The 19829-nt window shown below is 38.6% G+C and overlaps 1 protein-coding gene across 2 annotated transcripts in view; it reads right to left on the bottom strand.

Moving 5' to 3' along the window:
* Positions 1 to 19829, bottom strand: part of brpf1 (bromodomain and PHD finger containing, 1) — a 104077-nt gene that overhangs the window by 71206 nt on the left and 13042 nt on the right. For both annotated transcript variants that reach the window (XM_042098202.1, XM_042098203.1), the window contains 2 exons: positions 15368 to 15557; positions 13505 to 13792 (listed from right to left, as the gene is read on the bottom strand). In XM_042098202.1, coding sequence (XP_041954136.1) covers positions 13505 to 13792; positions 15368 to 15557 — 478 coding nt within the window. The remainder of the gene's footprint in view (positions 1 to 13504; positions 13793 to 15367; positions 15558 to 19829) is intronic.

Consider the following 19829-nt stretch of genomic DNA (forward strand, 5'->3'; position numbering starts at 1 on the left):
TTTTAAGGTAATAGGCTACTTGTTCTCCTTGGGACAGGCTCTTTTAGGAAACGTTGGTATTGAGATGATCAGTCAACTTGAATGCAAGAGTTTTAAACAAATATGTGCAGCATGCTAATGATGCTAAGCGGATTTAATAGTAATTTAGCTAGTCGTCTTCTATGCGTTCTTGCTTTCATGATAGTGAATGTTTTATTTGGGTTGTGTTGGCGGAGCCGCGCGTGTTCATTGAGCAGGAGAGGGAGGGAGAACGAGAGAGAGCAGGGCAAGGAGAGGGGGTTTACTTCTAGTTTTAATTTTGTCACCTATTTTTAATTTAGTCTTAGTCTTGTGACGAAATGTCCTTTTTAGTCTGTCATATTTAGTCATTCAAATATAATTTTTGTTAGTCAAATTTTAGTCGACTAAAAGTCTCGTCATTTTAGTCTAGTTTTAGTCAAAAGAAAACTAAAGGTATCTTAGTCAGTTTTAGTCAAAACATTTTAGTCTTTTTTTTATAACAAATTATTTCTGATTACCATTTGAGTCAAATAGTGTTTCACACATTTCAATTTTCCAACAATATTGTGTGTCCACAGAGCTACTCGTCTGTTATAATTACTCTGATTTTTTGTCAGTCACTACAGCATGTTTACATGCACAGGTAAGTCAAGCTACAGTTATAGCTCGGCTGGGATTTGACCATAGACAGTAAAAGATTTGACTGGACCACTGTCATGATATTCATAGACCAGTGTTTCGTGATCCGGGTGGTCCGGGGGACTACTGGTGGTCCGCAAGCTATCCCAAGTGGTCCGCAAGCAGATGTGGTAAAATATAAGATAGATGAGTTGTTTGCAATATTGAACCAACTTGTATGTAAATCCAAACAGTTCTGCAACACTGTCTATGTAAGATATGCCAGTTTAAATCGTATGAATCCTCTGACACAATAAGCAAAGTGCAAAGATAATAAGCAAGGTGGTTCAGTGAGTAGGCCTATTGTGTAGACTAATATACTGTTGAAGTAGGTCTAATCTTTTTTTTAAATTTTTTTTTTTAGTTAGGGTTAGTTAAGTGGTCCTTCGTCTGAAAAAGTTTGAGAAACACTGTCGTAGACCCAAGTATTAATGTTTTACTCCGCCACGCTAGATGGTGATATGCGCCCAAACGCAACACATTCCCCAAACAAACTCTCCATCTAGCCATAGCTAACTTGCTAGCGAACTTTCCATATTAGCTTACTTGCTAGCAAACTTTGCATCATCAGTGTAACTAGTTACATAGTTGACATTACATGCTGAACATTTTCGTATGGACATTCTGGGGGATGTTAATTTGTATGAGAGAAGCTTTAACTTCTGGGTATGTAGCATTGTGGCATAAAGCTTAGGTAGTTAGCTTAACTCTGGCAGAAATCTCGCCAAAACATTTTAGTTTCGTCTTTTTTCGTCAACAATAATGCATCTTAAGATAGTCTTAGTCAGTGTTTCAGGACATTAGTGTTGTCTCGTCGTCGTCTCGTCTTAGTCATGAAAAAAAAGGTTGTTGACGAACATATTTCCTCTCGTCTCGTCTGACATTAACACTATTTACTTGAAATTGAAATTAACACTATTTACTTCTAAACTGTTTGGTAAAGTTGAACACATAGTCTACAATAAAAGCCGAGAGGTATGAAATTATTATTTATTTATTTATTTTCGGACAACGTAGGCTACCGGTAAATAAAGCGGGAGATGTGTGTTGCTTATGCGGCCGTGTAAGCTGAAAAGCACTGTGTGAAACACTAGAAAGGGTGTGTCGCGGTTTCGTGGATATGAGTGTCGCGATTTCGAATCGCATATCATTACAGCCCTAGTAATGACGTCAACCATAGCAACGAACACTCACTCTTAGTTTAGGAGTTTTTCTTTACTAAGAGTAGGTCTGAGAGGCATTGTGAATAACTTTAAGAGAAAACTCATATCTAAAATCTTTTAGTGCGATTTAGGAGTACTCCTAGTGGTAAGATAAAATGCTCTGTGAATACTGGCCCAGATTCCTAGGTCTTCACTTGTGCATTCTCCTCTTTGACTCACCCCACTGTTTTGCTGTGGAGTTTAGATCAGGTAAGTGACATGGCAATGGCAGAAGCTTGATTTTGTGTTCAATAAACCATTTTTTTATCTGGACATATGTTTTGGTTTATTGACCTGATTAATGATCCAATCATGACCCACTTTTAGTGTCTTGGAAAAGATTGACTCATGATACCATGCACCTTAAAAAAGGTTCTCAGGGTCTTTAGAATAAAATCAGCCCCACAATATCCCAGACTCCCCACTATAATTCACATTAGGCATGGGGTGCTTTTCAGTATTGTCACTCTTCTATGTATGCCAAACCCACCTAGAGTATTTCTTGGCAAAGAGCCCAATGTTCATGTCATCTAATGAACCATGATTCCAGACAATGTCACTGTAGCATCCAGTAACTGGCATTTACATTTGTAATTAAATTACAGGAAAGGCTTTTACCTGGCATGCTCTCTAAGGGTACGTCTACACGAAACCAACGGGTGTATTTTTTCTTGAAAAAAAACTTGCGTGCACACACAGAGGTGTGTTAGTACCAGTCGATGGCACCGTGACGGCTGTGCAGAGGCTTCACATTTAATTTGCGTAGAAGACAAAACATTGTTAAACAGTTTGTTGAATCAGTCGCATGAAATAAGGAGACTACAGACAATTCGGTTTTCAACTGTTAAACTAATAAAGTTAATTTTCAAGGTATGTGACTGCTATGTGGAATTTGAAAAGCTTATGTTTTGCATTAGGTCTGAGCATGTCACACTGGAAAAAATATTAACATGAAACATTTGGAAAAAAGTGTCTTTTTTCCCCAAAACTTTTAATTCACACTCATTATATAACATCTAAAGGTACACATTTCTAATAATTGGACATTTTAATTTCATATTGTCTTTTTATACAGTTTTGGAATGTTTTCCTTCTCCCAAAATTTGTCACTACCGAAACACAATAACAATTAACAAAATAAGAAGTTTTGTGATAACCTATTAGGAATTTCTTTACATATACCTTCTAAATATATTTTTTTGAATTTTCTTAAAGCATTTCTATGATTCAACTGATAACAATAATATTTTTTAACACAAAATAAGTGTCATTTAATTGCATTTAAAAAAAAATATTTCTTTGTAAGACGCATAAAGTTGATCATAACGTTTTCAAATTTAAGGATGTATTACTAAAAATATATATTTAATCAAACACCACCATGTTATCTTGTCAGATGATTAGATATACTTTTTTAACAAAACATCCTGTGTTTCGGTTGTGACTACTACATCAAACTGTCAGTATTTTGTGTTGATAAAAAATGACAAATAAGTCTCAAATGTTCCACATAATGCAACTGAACAGCTGATGGATAGTTTGGGATGCAAGATAGAACATGTATGCTTGGTTTTATTATCCTTAAAGAAAGATTTATTAAGTGTTCAAAAATGGTCACATTTAAAAAGTATCTAACATGTTAACAATTGCTCAAAGAACACATACAGTGGGTCCCCGTTAAGTTTGGACGGGTTCCTTCATGAATCACGATCCCCATTTTCTCAGCAGAAATGGCACAAACTGCAGTTGACACAAACAACCACAAGGTGTCACTTGGGTGCCACTACTATTTTTGATGCGACTGACTTACTGCTTCCATGACGCAGCGGGGGCACGGGAACTTCAATTGATCACGGTAGTTTAAGCTTACACTTGACAAAACATTCTAATATGAAAATGTAGATGCAATTGTTGTAAAATGGTGCAGCTCCTTTAAGAAAGCACCGTGTGCAGGGATGGAGAGAGAGAAAGCGAGAGGGGATTGGCCTATGTGTGTTAGAACTAAGCGTGTGGGAAAAGTACGTGCTGTTGAGACTGGAGCGAGTCATATTCAAAATAATGCAAAAAAAAAGCAATTATCCTCATTCATTGCAACCAAAGCATGACTGCTTGCCGACGTTCAAACGAAAAATATATCAAAGCACCTTTTGCGTTTGAATGTAGCACGAAAAAATGTTTAAACAGCTGGACAAATGATTTAGCTAATTGATTATATAACCTGTACACCAGCAATTGTTGAACATTTACCTGTACAAGTACATTGACAGTAGCCCAGCCTAACAGCATGTTGTAGGCCTACTGTAGAAATTTCACTTAAATTGCAACCGCAACATGCCTGCTTGCCAACGTTCAAACGACAACGAAAAAGATAATAAAACAACAAGAGGGTTGAGTCTGAATGACACTGAGTTTTTAGACACTGAGTTTTTGTAGTTAAGAAATATTTTCGTATAAAAAAAAATGGTCATTCTTCAATCTCCTTCACTGACGCCTATGGAAAAGGCTTAACGTCCCAAAACAACGATCAATGATCATCAAATTTCTCTCTCACATTGCGCCTCATAACCATCTATAAAAAAGTGTTTTTTCTTTTCTTTTTGAGCACATCCGAATCCCAGGACATAACGCACTGGACCTTATAATAGGCTCGAGATATAATTCCAAAGGGGGCAGATATGGGCCACTGCACTTAAAACTTAAAAAGATGAAGCTTTCCGAACTTTGAAATTGCGATCAGTGACTGGCATCGGGTGAACGAAGCTTTTCGAAGTTGAACAGGCTATTAAAAACTATTTGCGCACCTCCATGTCACAGGAGAGACTGGGCTCTCCCTTCTATGAAAAAGACGTTAGGCTACCTGCAAACTGGCCTATGATTTCATTGCTGAGTTTGCGGCAAAGCAAGAAAATGTTTTTTTTCCTGAGTCAGGATATGGCGAGTCAGTGTCATTTATTTGTCCAATGTTAGCCTATAGATACAGACCAGTACATCTTATCAGTAGTTTGAATGTCGTGTGTGTTTCTGCTCATTGACAAATACCGTTCAGCACAATGATTCATGCCCAATGAATTCCCCCTGTTAAAGTGTTCGCCTTTGTTACACTATTTGGTTTCGTGATGTAGCCTATGATAAACACCATATGGCCAAATATGTGACTCAGCTAATGTTATAGGCTATACAATTGAATTTCCCCTCTTAAAGGCAAGCTGGTGTAGCTTATTAGACTAGGCTACTATTAAAATACACCGACGGTAGCCTTGGCTATGTGTAAAGTAAGCTATCGCATGATTTCATGCACGTAAGTGAAAAGGGCCTTGCATCTGTCAAGTTCGCACAGGGCCTCGCATCCCCTTGCGACGGCCCTGCAGCTCCTCCTAAGACAGCGAGGAAAAAGTTAAAATACGCGATAAACCCGGGAAAAGTTGACAGGTTTGTTTCGGTCCCGGTGATTATTTGTGAAATTGTGCAAACGACAGCCTTTTCAAGGCATTTCAAGGAAGGAGTCGTAGCATGCAAGCTCCCAAATTGACCCAGTAGCCTAAGGCATCAATACATTGTTGGGACTGGGGAGGATCATGCGTTTTTTCTCAATCACTTTGGAGGGTCATAGAAAAAAGTCTTGCTGGCGAGGGAGGGTCACGTCTTTTTTGACTAACGCTCCCAAAACTCCTCCGGTAGCCCCTTAATTAAATAAATAACGAACAGTCCCTAATTGATTAATAGCCTAGGCCTACACCAGCAATTGTTGAACATTGACCTGTACAGGACATTGACAGTAGCCCAGCCTAACAAGCAAATGTTGCAACATACATCAAAAGACGCAATTAATCAGAAATAAATAATGTAATCTGCATCGCTTTATTTAACAAACTGCAAGCAACAAGAGCATTGAGTTCGCTGTAAGGCCAAACCCAAGAGCAAAGCCTATCTGTTAAGGCAGTCGATAGGCTTTATAACGAGCTGTGTGCCTGGAAAGACGATAGATGACGGCTCTGGTCATCCCATACCCTCCCCCCACTTCCTGTAGCCTACCATTATGAAGGCCTGTAGCCTAAAACGACTCGTTTCCGTTTTGTGACATTAAGCTTTTTCACGTTAAGCCCCCCTCCCCCATCCCCTTCTTTCACAAGCAGTGGGGGAGCGCGGGGCACAAAGTAACACTTTTTGGAAGACAAAGGAGGGTTCTCCGCGCTTCTGTCGTTTGGCCACAATCCGTTGCAACCAGGCCAGGACAGATATTTTAGAGAGGAGAGACGCCGGTGCAGCTCAGATGTCTTCTTAATTTTCTTTATTCTTCAGTAAAAGCTGCAGAACATTATTAAACTTTGACTAACATTTCGATGTGTCGATGTTTTTGACTAACGAACATCGAAACGTTAGTCAAAGTTTAATAATGTTCTGCACCTTTTACTAAAGAATAAAGAAAATTAAGAAGACGTCTGAGCTGCACCGGCGTCTCTCCTTCTCTTTTTGGCTTTGGCTAAATATTTCTAAAATCATTTGAGTTTCACTAGTCACATGTTTTAACAAGCAACACTTGTTATTTAACTAATAACAGACGTGTGTCGAAAATTGACTTTATTTTCCATACGGAGAAATAACATATGCAGAGTCTAACCAAGGTCAATCTTGCCAAAAAAGCCCTCAAACCTGAAAACACATGAGGCAAAAGTGCAAAACATCACAAAACTAACACGCGCATATTTTTGTATTGCAATCAATGTAGCCTACAGTTGTAACAGCGCGTAACAGTCGTTTTACTCCCCGGATGCGCTCATTATAAAGAACGTTTAACGTGTCCCAAAAACAGCTATCAATTAATCACCAAACGTATTATAAACAAGTATTGCCAGGAGCAACACCTTGCAAAAAATTATAACAATAGGCCTAGGCCTTTATATGGCTCTGCTCCTGCCTAGATTCGAACTCAGAACTACCTGAAAGTTGCAGACCTGTTCTGGAAATACGTGCATTAACCCACTCGACCGTCAGACAACGCTATCTGCTTCGAGTAGGCCTATTGGGTAGGACTGTAGCCTACACTGGTTGCTGTGGCACAGTCTTGAGTGACCGAATTCGTTTTTCTTTGTCATATGAATGCTGTCATTTTGTTAACATTACTGTTAAGGAGATGCTGTAGGCAAAGTCTATATTTCAACCTCGTTAGTGTAGTAAAAAAAATCAGAACTATTCACAAGGTTTCTGGGCAGCATATTTATGTTCTGTTAGCAAGCGAACTTCTCATGACTACCGACAAAGTAGCCTACTGCCAGCTGACGAAGCTCTCATTTTAAAACATTACTGAGAGACAGACACTGTACAATCAAGAAATCTTGCCACTGAATCCAAAACTATGTTTAACATTATGTACAAGGCTTAGGCTACAGTGGACTAGCATGTTGCAGGGGCTGCTAAAAACACAGAGAAACGCACTGAAAACTCGACCAATCACAGCCCTTGCTGTCGAATGCGCCGTCTGGTTCGACCGTGGAACTCCACAGCGGACTATGCTGCCCCCAAGCGGCTGCAGTTGTACTTACATTTCACCATTCACCATGATCGTGAATGAAGTGTCAATTTTTAACTGGGACCCACTGTATAACCTCCAGATCTCATTTTAGTGCTCAATTTGTTACCTTCAGGGCCCTTTTTTGACAATCTAAGACGCATGATCTGTTCACTTTTCCTAGTTTGACAGCAGAATAAGTGATCAGACGCCAGGTGCATGGTTCAAAAGGATATGTCCCTCGCCCCTTAATTGAAGGGCTACTTCAAAGTAAAAATGACCTAGGGTTTAAGTTTGCAATACTTCGATTTATCACTTCAGTTAAGTGTAATAGCCTTAGACTTATCAGTTAAGTGTAAGGCTATTTTGTTTTGATTGTTTTTATGCTGGAGTATCCCTTTAAGCATGAATGTTTGTTAGGTATAACCCATACCTGCCAACAACATATTTCAAGGTCATCTCCCGGCGGCCACCCGTTTTGTTTTTTCTCCCGGAAAAAATGCATGACCATCAAACTTAATTTTAAATTCACGGATCCATTCATTTTTTTCTGTTAGTCTGACATTTCCCAGGTTGCCAAATTTGGTATAATATGCACCACACATAGCCAACACAATGACTTACTTTCAATTTCAATCCTGTTGTCATAAAACCTGGCAACCCAAAACCCAGTTTTTAAAAGCTAAATGTTGGAAGGTATGCCATAACCAATCAGAAGAAAAACAATAAGAGTGCCATCTTCCATTCCCTAAAAGCAAGTACTGCATGTACCATGGCACAGTACCACCATATGGATGAGCAAACACATTTCTGCAGAAGGGATCTGCTGAAGGCAGACTCTCTTACTCTTTTTGAAAATAAAAAACTTAAATCAAAAATCAACACTTACCCCTACTAGGTACTCACACAAATGTGAAAGTGTGCAAAACAAAATGTGAACGTATGTATGGAACTATTGTTGGAATGCTTGAAACCAGGCGACGCTGGTTTGCCTCGTCATAGCCAGCCTAAACTCTGACTCACTCGGTCAAACACCCCAAATAGTTAAGCAAATCCGCAGTTCAGTTTTTGTTTTTTAAATGTAAGACAAGGTTCAACAACAACGAAAACAAAACGAGGGACAGGCTGAGCCACGTGGTCCAACGCAACACAGATTATACAGGCAAACCAGCATCCCCAGGTGTATGGAGTATGTTTGTGTCTGTGTACTGTCTACGCTCGTGTCCTTTGCTTCCTAACACCCCAATAACATTCCAATGAATGTTAAAAATGCTAAGGACATTCATCCAAGCACACCAGCACAGTCTTTGAATTGCGTTGCCAGGGACTCGTTGCTTAGGTCAGTGGTTCTTAAACGTTTTATCTGCCGACCCCCAAAACATACTGGCCAAGTCCCGAGACCCCCTTCTCTCCAGCCAATGAAATTTGGTATCATTTTGGAAAATGTTGTAGGAATGGCATTGGAGGCCCAGTTTAAGAAACACTGGCTTAGGTCTTACCACCAGGCTGTTAGATTCCTGACAGTGCACCCTCAAAATAACTGAAATAATGCCCATTTAACTTTAGACCACGTTCCTTGGTCAGTGGTTTTATCATTTTTTGTGGCGTCAAAATAGCTATTTGTGATCATATGCCTGACCACACCTCTTTTTTTAATCGATGCACCCGTGGGTGTGCAAGGATCACACAGTATGGGTGTCTGGCGGAATAATGATAAAATGTGCTGACTTAAAACTACGAAAACAATTGTGTCGTGCCTGAGTGTAAGATAGGGCCCTCAGTCTTCCTAACTAATACTTCTGCAAAAAGATGCAGTTGAACAATGATTTCTTTCACTTTCCTTTCTTAAATATTCTTGGTACATCACTGAGTCATCCCTCAATATTTGTCTATGGGCCCGTCCTATTTCTCCCCCCTTAAAACTTCCACTAGGTTTTGATTGCCCTCAACATTAAAGCCCCCTCGACAAGGGAAGTGGGGGTGAAGATCTTTCCCTATGAATTAGGACACCACTATATGCAAATTAGCGTAGCGAACGTGCTCATCTACGTCACACGCAGCGCCGACGTGTCTACCGGTAGTAGCCTGCTACTATTTTCATTCAGGAACATGCCCCTTCCAGCGGTCATTGTTGTGTGGGCTGTGCTGGTTTATCTACGTCTGGTTAATCAACAAAGATATTCATGTTCATGTGAACGCCAGAACACACATCCTAAATATTGACGAAACTACCCAGATCGATATATAACATTATTTGATGGGCAGACTCTCTCAAAGCACTCAGCAGATATCATGAACATCGTTAGCTTCGTGAGATATTTTTGAATACTTTCTAGTGTTCAAATATATGAAAGATTTGGCCGGCTCGCTGAGCTCGCACGGTATCCTGGGTAATTTCATCTCCCACTTCGTTTTAAGCTTGCATCAGTCCTGGCTATATTTTGAGGGTTGATTTTAAGGGGGAAATGGCACTTCCCCTTGCTCCCTAAAGTAATGGGACACCCTAGCCCTACACGTGCAAAAACGAGGGTTAGGGCAAAAATCTAGGGGTAGGGGAGGTATTGGGACAGGCCCTTAATTTTATCAGTTTTTCTGCTCCACTTTTTCCTTTATGTTAAGACATGTTGGCAATTTGTTTCTTTATTCATGGGTATCATCAGGTCCCTTTCCACAGATGTATACAATCAAGCACCTACACCTACTGTAGATTATGAATGCAGACTGCATGGTGCTTGACTAATACACCTGTGGAAAGGAACCTGATGAAACCCATGAATAGCACTAGCTTAATCATTGAAATTAAACTTTTATTTCAGGTTGTAGGCCTAGTCTTAAATATGCTAAAATGTATTTTATATATATATAAATGTGCAATTGGAAATATCACTGATTTACCAAACTATAGGACCTAGCGTTCCATTTAGTCACTACCGAAACAATCTCGTCACAACCGAAACTTCAATTTATGTTTCGGTTGTGACTGTTTCGGTAGTGACGAAAAGGTATATTTTTGAGCCTCTCTCAAAGATGCTAGTCAGCACATGGTTAGATAGCACAGTTCTGAACATTTATACACAAATAAAAACTACATTTTCAAAAAAAAACAACCAAAACAACTTGATTAATTGAAATAAATATGTGCTCGGTAGTGACGTTCTTAAATGTCACCAGCTGATTTTGAGACTTTTGAATGCATTTACTCAAAAATGATTGGATTGGGGGGAGAGAGGGATGCACACACACTTCCTGGTCCAAAATGGAGCTGTGTGGCTAAAATCATTATCATCCTATGGGCTAAACCTTACAGTGTGACATAAAAATGCGGGACAACATATTTTACATAATGATTTATGATTTTTGAAAAAAATATGCAATAAATATATTTTTTCGATTGCTTTTATCATAGGTATTCAAAAGATCTTTATAAAAACATGCGTGGAAAAAATTACAAAATGTTTTTCATAAGGTGAAATTTAGGCCTTAGGGTTTGGGACAGCCACCTCTCAATTGAAAGTACCCTAAACATGATGATTATATATATATATAAAGCTTGATGCTACCTCAAATATTGTTCTAGTTCTTAATAGATAATAAAAAGATCTTCATAAATATGTAACATTTTTCTGTATAAATGCTTTTTAAATTCATTTTTAGGGTCTGGGACAGCAATTTGCACGAATTCGGTAGAATCGCCCTGTTAAGCTAATGGTGTGCTTCTAACTTAGCCAAAATAGTCAACCCTCAACTTAGCCAAGGTTGATACATTGTGCATATAAAACATGACAGGGGAAAGAAAAAACATTTTTATATGATAAACAAATGGTTTGGTTTGTTCTGACAAGCAGCGTGTCAGGTTGAGTGCAGTGGCTGAGTTGAGGGGTGGGGCTATGTAGTCATAAAATTGACGGCTTTGCCGTCTACACAGCAAAAGTTAACTGGCGGTTTTAAAACATTGCACTTCGGAACCCGGTTACAAAAACTACCTAGCCTAGAAATCTAGACGCACCCTAGCGGCGGCAAATTAATTTGCTCAGCTTGTACATCTAGTATCAAACCATAGGGATTTCTATTGGCTGACGCCGTGGACGTCATCCAATCACAGCGCTCTATTTTGCTAGAGTCTCTTAAGGCGGGCTTAACAGGATAACGACAGTCCTGCGACGGTGAACAACAAGGAAGGTGGCTATGGCGAACGAAGAGCGGTTGTTTGAGTCGGCGTTGGCGTCAACTTTGGAGGAGCTGGACTTGTGCTTTTCTTTGAAAGTTGAGCAACACAATGCACTTAAGTCATTCCTTTCGAAGAAGGATGTATTTGCCGTTTTGCCGACCGGATACGGATATGGTCGTAGCGCTGGCCTATTGCATGCCTAGGCAGTTTGAAAGACAATTCTCTCAATTCTCAAAGAAATTTTGTCACATTTCCAGTTGATTAGAACCTTTTGTACCCTGCAAAAACTGCTTATCTAACAAAATCTAACCAAGTGTTATTAATCTTATATCAAGATAAAAAAAACTAGTTGGTATTGTTTTCAGTATAAAGAGACTTACCTAGCGCTTTCTTGTGAAAACATTTGACTTAATTTAAAAAAAGATTGACTTATTTTAAGACATCTCATCCTGAAAACAAGCAAATTTGTCTGCCAGTGCGTTAAGCATGTTTGTCCTAAAAACAAGCAAATTTGTCTGCCAGTGCGTTGAGCAAATTTGTCTTGATAAGACTCCTTAAAATAAGTCAAAGTCTTCTTAAATTAAGTCAAAATGTTCTTTTGAGAGGGCGCTAGGTAAGTCTTTTCATACTAAAAACAATACCAAATAGATTTTTTAATCTTAATATAAGATTAACACTTGGTTAGAATTCAATTTTTGCAGTGTAATTTTACATTTTCTAGGGGTGCCGATAATTGTGGGCAATGTGTTTTTGTTAAAAAATATGTATTATTTTTTAGATATTCCTTTTTCTCAGAATAAATGTGCTTCCCTTGAAGGTTGGATTTTTCCTCATGGTCTTCATTGTGAGATTACAATAAATAATCAAAGGATGATTTCTTATACCTGTTTTTAGTCAACTTTAACTTTTACAACTTTAGTCAACCACGGGTGCCAATAATTCTGGAGGGTAGTGTTCGTTTTTGTCATCCCCAAAGGTCAAGACCTTTACAATACATTTCACTGTACTATGGTGATCTTAGAATCAGTTCTGTAGTACAAATTAACTTTTGAAATGGTTTTTGTTGATGTTTTTTATCATGTTGCCATTATTAGGAGTTTTTCTAGCGAGCTTGACTTACTCCATGATGTTGACCTCTAAGAATGATATTAATGTTATAAATGAGCTTCACATGAATGAGCTTCACAAACTGAGAATGCCTCCACATGTTAAATCAAAGTGTACGTCATCAAGAACAAACCCTGAAAGTCTCAGGCTTTTGTCATTTTATGCACAATTGTTATGCTTAACCTCCACTAATGTCTATTTTTTCACATGCAAAAAGGCATCATAAGGTTAATATAACGTCTTTCATGAAATATGAAGTGTTGCCTGTTACTTACTTGTGTAAACTTTCCGGGAAGTGATCAGCGAGACCTGGCGAGACTGCCACCTAGTGATAGACCCACGAAAATGGCCTGGTTTTGACCTGACGTGCATGCGTCACTCATTCGACCCAAAGCGGCAACCGAGTTATGATAAAATGTCCAGATTGTGCGTTTTCATGAATTTTCGATCGTCATATATTTAATTTCCATTAATCACAGAGTTCCCAAAATCACATATAAGGTGTGTTAGAGTGTCTAGTTTCGTAATTTAAAAAATTAATATTACGTTTTTTGGCACTCAACGCATGGGAAGGAAAAACGTAATATTACGTTTTTGGCACTCAATGAGTTAACGTAGGCTATATGCATGACATTCAAACATTACTACGACAAATGACTGATACATGTGGCCTATAGTCTATTATTAATGGGAATTTAACTCAATGAAATCAAAACACATGGCATTGTCAGTTGGGAACACTGACATTTTAAATCAGAGGAATTCCTAGAAATTAAAAACCGATTTTCCTTAGTGACTGACACTGGAATCTACAGAGATGCACAAAAACACACACAGACACACCTCTGGGATCCATAGTGCACAGACAACGTGAGCCCATCGAGAATCATCTGTCTGCTTGAAGGCACCTCCCTTGTTTGGGCAGAGTGCACAATCCACAGCTCGGGAGGGTGACTGCAGACAACGACGACACAGCCATTGGCCTTCAGGAATGTAAGGCACACCATAGCACTCCTGATGTACTGCCAGGTTGCACATGTCACAGAACAGTATGACATTACTGTTCTGGCATTCTCCATCATTGCAGATACAGCAAACAGCGTCCTCGTCAATCAGTGAACTGGGATCTCCCTTCAAGATGAACAGAAATGACAAGAGACAAGAGACATAAACATTGCAATGTCACCCTCATCATCAAGACAATATGCACTGAAATGACAAGGGCAGTTTAAAAAGTACAGACCAGCATATGAAAAATCAAATACTAGGGCTTGCTCAACATAATAAGATATATATATATATATATATATATATATATATATATATATATATATATATATATATATAGAGTATGTAATAAATATATATATATATATATGTATAGTATGTAATAAATCAACAGCAGAAATATGCAAACTCTACAATGAAATAGTAAATGTAAAAAAAATAACAGTTCAATAGAAATGTTTATTTAGGGCTGTGAGTGTAACCTGAAGCACCCCACTCTACCTGCCCTGTTCCAAACCAGCAACCTGTAGTGTAGCACCATCAGATTGGAAGGCAAGCATGCTAACAATATAAAACTCATGGGTGCCAGCATTTCTTAGCATCATCTCTTAAGGTTTCAAGAGTGAGGTTTACTTAACTTGGCTTGCAAGAGAAATGGGCCTCATTTCAATCAGGGCATCAGCCAGTAGAAAAGCATAGGCACACATTACACTGCACAGCATGTAATACTAGCCCTAATTCCCTAATTCATTTTTCTTATCTTAACAATACGTGTATAGCCACCGTCCTACCCCTACCCCATTTTAATTGTGCCATTGTTAGTGCATTACACCCTAACTAGCCCTTCCCAGTCAGAGTGTTCCACGTGGTGCAAAGCTGTGAGACAACGCTTCACTCACTTTTGGTGCTGCCACTAACGACTAATCTTTCGAATAATTTTTCGATTAGTGGACTAATCTAAACGACTAATTTAAAAACAATCAAGTGTTTGTTATTTCGTTGTGTCCATTTTATTTTGAACTCAACTGAAGGCCCATAACATAAAATGTCACCTGTGCCATAAACAATAAAAATAACTTAAATGTTACCAAATAAAAAATTACAAATGTTAACAATATAAATAACTTAAAAGGGCTTTCACCTTAACCTTCACATCAATATCAGCCTACTTTAGTTAGAAGCTCTTTAAGTAAACTTCAAAAACATTATGTATTAACAATCTAAGCATAAGTATCTGCATTTCCAGTAGGCTATAGTATACCACATTGGTCAGAGTCTGGACTAGCCTACTTAGCTCCCATCGCTTAGCTCTGCCTAATAATGAATCTCGCTGAAAGCAGGCAGGCACGCAGCTATGCTGCTTACGTTTACACTTCCGTGCAAGGCGGGGTTTAAAACATTACTGCTAAAGTTTAAGTAGCCTGTTTAACATCCAAAGACAGTCATAGTAAGCTTACTTCTCAAGAGTTAATAAACAATACAGACTAGCTCTGAATGCTCTGGAGGCAAATTACAGTGAGCTGTTTGAGACGGGAGACCAAAAATAAATAGGCGGTCAATAGTAAAACGACACGTCCACTAAAAGAAAATCCGTCAACTAATATTCATGGTTGATTACGTCGACTAATCGCGGCAGCACTACTCGCTTTAGTTAAAAAAGATCTTCAATGGTCCATTCATGTTTACCATGTTTCTCACCTTATTATGACTTTCAAAGTAGGACTCTTTTTCCAGCCTGTCCATCAAATATTCAAAGACTTCCTGAGGGATAGGTGTCACCCCATCACTACGACGTTTGTCATTCATGATATCCAGCCAGATATAATCCTCCTCGTCAATGTCATATTCTACCTCTTCATCCAGCTCTTCCAAAGATTTATCTATGTACCTGAGAAAGAGAGGTGAGACAGGACATTTGATAACATATAAGCAGTAATTTAGGTCAGGACTATAAGCAATCAGAGTTTATAACCTCAGAAGCTGTTTTGTTTTTTTCATAAATGACCTCTGGAAAATGCCCATGTTATTAGCACCAGATTTCAAATGTAGTTAAGCGTTTAAATAGGGGGGTGTCAGACACAAATTATATTTTGTTCACACATAGACCTAGAGCACCTGGACTGGTATTGTCAAATCAGTATGTTTGATCAAATCAACGCTGTGCAGATCTGGCTAAACGTAAGGCATGGAATTTTCTTCCTACAGATACAGGTCTTGTTATAATCTCTCTGTACACTTTCAAAGTTTACAATACTTCGGTTTGTCTGTAGAAACCCTCACCACACTACCACAGAAGTGTAATTATATTTTGAGCATTGTTAGTGGTATAAAATAGAAATGTGGCACCTTGCGGCACCTTGTCCCGCAATGTGCCACCTTGCCCTGTTAAGCCCACTATCACTGTAAGCCCATTCAGTGATAATGCAAATAGACAGTATTGCTCAAAACTCCAGCAATTAACGTCATTTTGCTTTCAATTAAAAGTTTGAAGTTGTTAACTACTGTAAATAGACTCTAGGTTTAGTTGTTTTTACTCCGGAGTTACACTTTAACCTTTAACTTTTTACACTTTAGGAAGTAAACTGAAATGACCATAGGCGTTTGTATGGAAGTGATTTCCTGTACAGTCCGTATCCATAGACCATAATCCACCCATTGACTTGCATTATAGATTATAAGTGTCAACATGACTTTGAGGAGGTATCTCTCTGACTATGATAGTTGTAGTAAAAATGTCAATGGTATTTATTTCAGAATAAGCATGACATCAATTTGTAAAAAAAGGTTAATATATGTATGTGTTTTTTGCCAATCATTTATTAAAAAATAAAAAATGAAAGGATAATATTTATTTATATATTTATTTATATGTTTATAACGCATTGGTTCACAATACCAATTTCAATTTTTTGCCAGAAATAGCAAAAAGTGATTTATTTACATGGCTAGGCCGATGCCCGAGGCACCACAACGAAACACTGTGTTGGTAGCATTGGCTAACTAGCGCCAGATTTCTGAGTGCAGGGGACAAGCCGAGGTGAGCTATGAGACATACGTTCACACTCGGTATCATGTTTCAACACACTTTAGGTCAATATCACACCGGAATTCTCCTTTAAAGAAAGCATATTTGGGCAAATACTAGGGGGGTCCGGGGGCATGCCCCACCAGAATTTTTGAAAAATAACCTTTTAAATGATGACATCTGATGACTTTTACGGGAAGTATTAATACATAGAGATACATATAATTCAAACATTATAGCATATTACAATACAGCCTATAAGGCCTAAAGAAAACTAATTTATAATAGAGCTAAGTAGCCTAGGCCTACACAAGATTAAACCAAATATGGCTAAAATATATAGGCCATCATGATCATTTTGCCAACAGTGACACAGAACCATGGATTTTTTCCATTTATAACATGTTATCTTAACTTATGTTACATGTTATGTTAACTTAAACCAACATTGAGTACATTATTTACTATAGGCCTACTTGATGATAATATATAGCCCCCTAACAGTCCTCTGGGCCTACATGTACGTACAAAATAGTGAATCATGTGATAGGCCTACTGATATTGTTGCTGATTGAAGAGTTGTTGATATTTCAGTTCCAAAGAGAATCAAATTACATCGATTCCTCTCCTCCCAAAGTAACACTGTAGGTCCTACACCTCTCCTCCTAAAATAAATGGTAGGCTCCGTTTTAAGCTACTGCACCAGGATTGTGTAGGCTAACCGGCTACAACACTAGTTTTAAAAGCGCACACACTAAATGGAGAGCTAAGGTTAAAATGCGGACTGTGCCTTTAAATTGGCGACTTTTTATCTATCAGCACAATGCTACAGTAGGCTAGTAAGACGTTTACTAAGTATGCCAAAGCTTTGATCTCTTAGCACCTTCACCATAACGTTACGTGTTCTCATGGTGAGATGGCATCTTGAAATATGTTTTAGACAAGGGGCGCAAGGTTCACCGAGGTGAACGGCTGGACAAACGCGTAAATGACAAGGTAAACTAAACAATGTAGTAGGCCTAAGGTAGACAGGCGTTGTGGTTAAAACTATGAAAACCTGTAAGGTTAGGCTAGTCTGTCACAGTTAACTTCAAGCACAGCTTACACGCGCAGCATCACGAGATTCATTATCGGAAAATCCTGACAGCGAACCCGATGCAAAGCCAAAACGAGAGAAAAAAAACTTAATAGGCCTACACAATGTCTATAAATCAATTTGTTGACCTGTACTGTTTCATGGCTTCTGCTGAGAAACTAGTTTGCCACACACACTCACACTGAACTTGAATCAAGCATTCTTCAGAACGCAGCTGATCAACGCGTCCCGACTATTTTCACTTTCAATTAAATAAACGGAATAGGCCCACTAAGCTACTTGCAGTGGCGTGATATTCGGAAAGATGTGAAGCACAAAAACCGTCGTCATTGTCAGCGGCCTGTTATAACAATGGCCTAACTTATACAGAAATATAGTCTACCTCTCACCCACAGACCCCCCCCCCCCCCTAAAAAAAACTCATCTGATCTATACGAATTGTGTAGGTCTCATTTTTTAAGTCGAAAAAAAACGGAATTCCGTTTAAAAACAGAAGAATCACAACCCTGATATCTACATGAAATAGAAACAAAATAGAAACGTATAAGAATCATTAAATGTTTACAAGGCTGGAAGTTTAACAAATATTGGCCTACTAATGTGATTAAAATAGTTAAATAAAAAAATATTTAATTCATCAATCTTATTCAATGACCTAATGCCATTATAACATAGGCCTGGGCTCCAGGGAAGAACAGTTTATGTTTAATTTTTTTGTTGGTCATACTATAGAATTATATATTGCTTGTATTTGTTGAATAAGATAAAGGCACCTAACCCCTCACTGCTCCCCGAGCGCCGCTGTTGTTGCAGGCAGCTCACTGCGCCGGGAATTAGTGTGTGCTTCACCTCACTGCTCACTGTGTGCTGAGTGTGTTTCACTAATTCACGGACTGGGATAAATGCAGAGACCATTTTCCCTCACGGGATCAAAAGAGCATATATACTTATACTTAAACATTAACAAACATGTTTAACAAAACATTCAGGATTGTTGAAGGATTGTTGTTGCCACATAGAAGCATTGCATAGAAGACGGCGGACAAAATTGCTATTAAATCCGCTTAGCATCGTGACAATGCTGCGCAAATTTGTTCAAAACTGCTGCATTAAAGTTAACTCTGCTAAGGTCTTATCACAACATTGAGGAGACTAAACTAAGTTAAGTTAAGCAATCAAGCAGTATCTCAAAGCTAACGTTAGAATACTGTTTGGATGTCGAATTTTGCATGCTTACAGCTGCTTGTCAATTTCGTTACTCATGCAGGGCTCATTTGACTCTGACACTGAATGTTTGCAAAATCCTGATGTAAATAGAAAAGTGTTTTCCAAGACTCAAAAGTGCTTGTCCCAAAGAGAAGTACGAACCTTTATTTTAACGTTTTGCGTAGAAAACATTATGAATTGCATCCACACATCAGCAGCCTTTTAACTGCGTTTCAATTGCAAGGGTTTAATGCAGCTGTCACTTGACAAGCGCGACAGCGCTGGTATTATCGCTGTAGGCTATTTATTTATTTGTACAAAATGTAACGTGATGGTAGGCCTATGTTGTGCAATAGCAACAGCAATAGAGGCAAGCAAATACAGGCAGTTCTAACAACAGCAAAGAGCCCTAGAGTCTCCCACTGTCAGAAACATACCTGTCAACTTTTTTCCAGCCGTCTTCCTGTTTTAATATTTTCCCGTAAAATATCCCATATTTTATTACTTTCATAACATTAGCCCCATCGGACTCTCTGTACTGTTGTCCTGTTGCTACCCCCTGCCCTTCCAGCGAAAATATGTTTTTAAAGCATCGTTTTGCTTGTCTGAAGGCGACTTCAGAGTGTGATCAGAGCGGGGCAAGGAGAGTGAACAGTGTGGGAGAGAGCACGATTTGACGCCAGTCTTTTAAGCAAAGTCTCATTAGACCTAGCCTCACACCTTGTTTAATTAGTGCAGCAGTTTTGTAGTACGAATTCTTGCTCTCAGCAGAGGGATAGCAACAGAAAGACGAATGTTGAAATTTCCCTGAAACCTGTAACCCGGAAAATCTC

The sequence above is a fragment of the Alosa sapidissima genome, chromosome 7, assembly GCF_018492685.1.
Source record: "Alosa sapidissima isolate fAloSap1 chromosome 7, fAloSap1.pri, whole genome shotgun sequence".
Lineage (NCBI taxonomy): Eukaryota > Metazoa > Chordata > Actinopteri > Clupeiformes > Clupeidae > Alosa > Alosa sapidissima.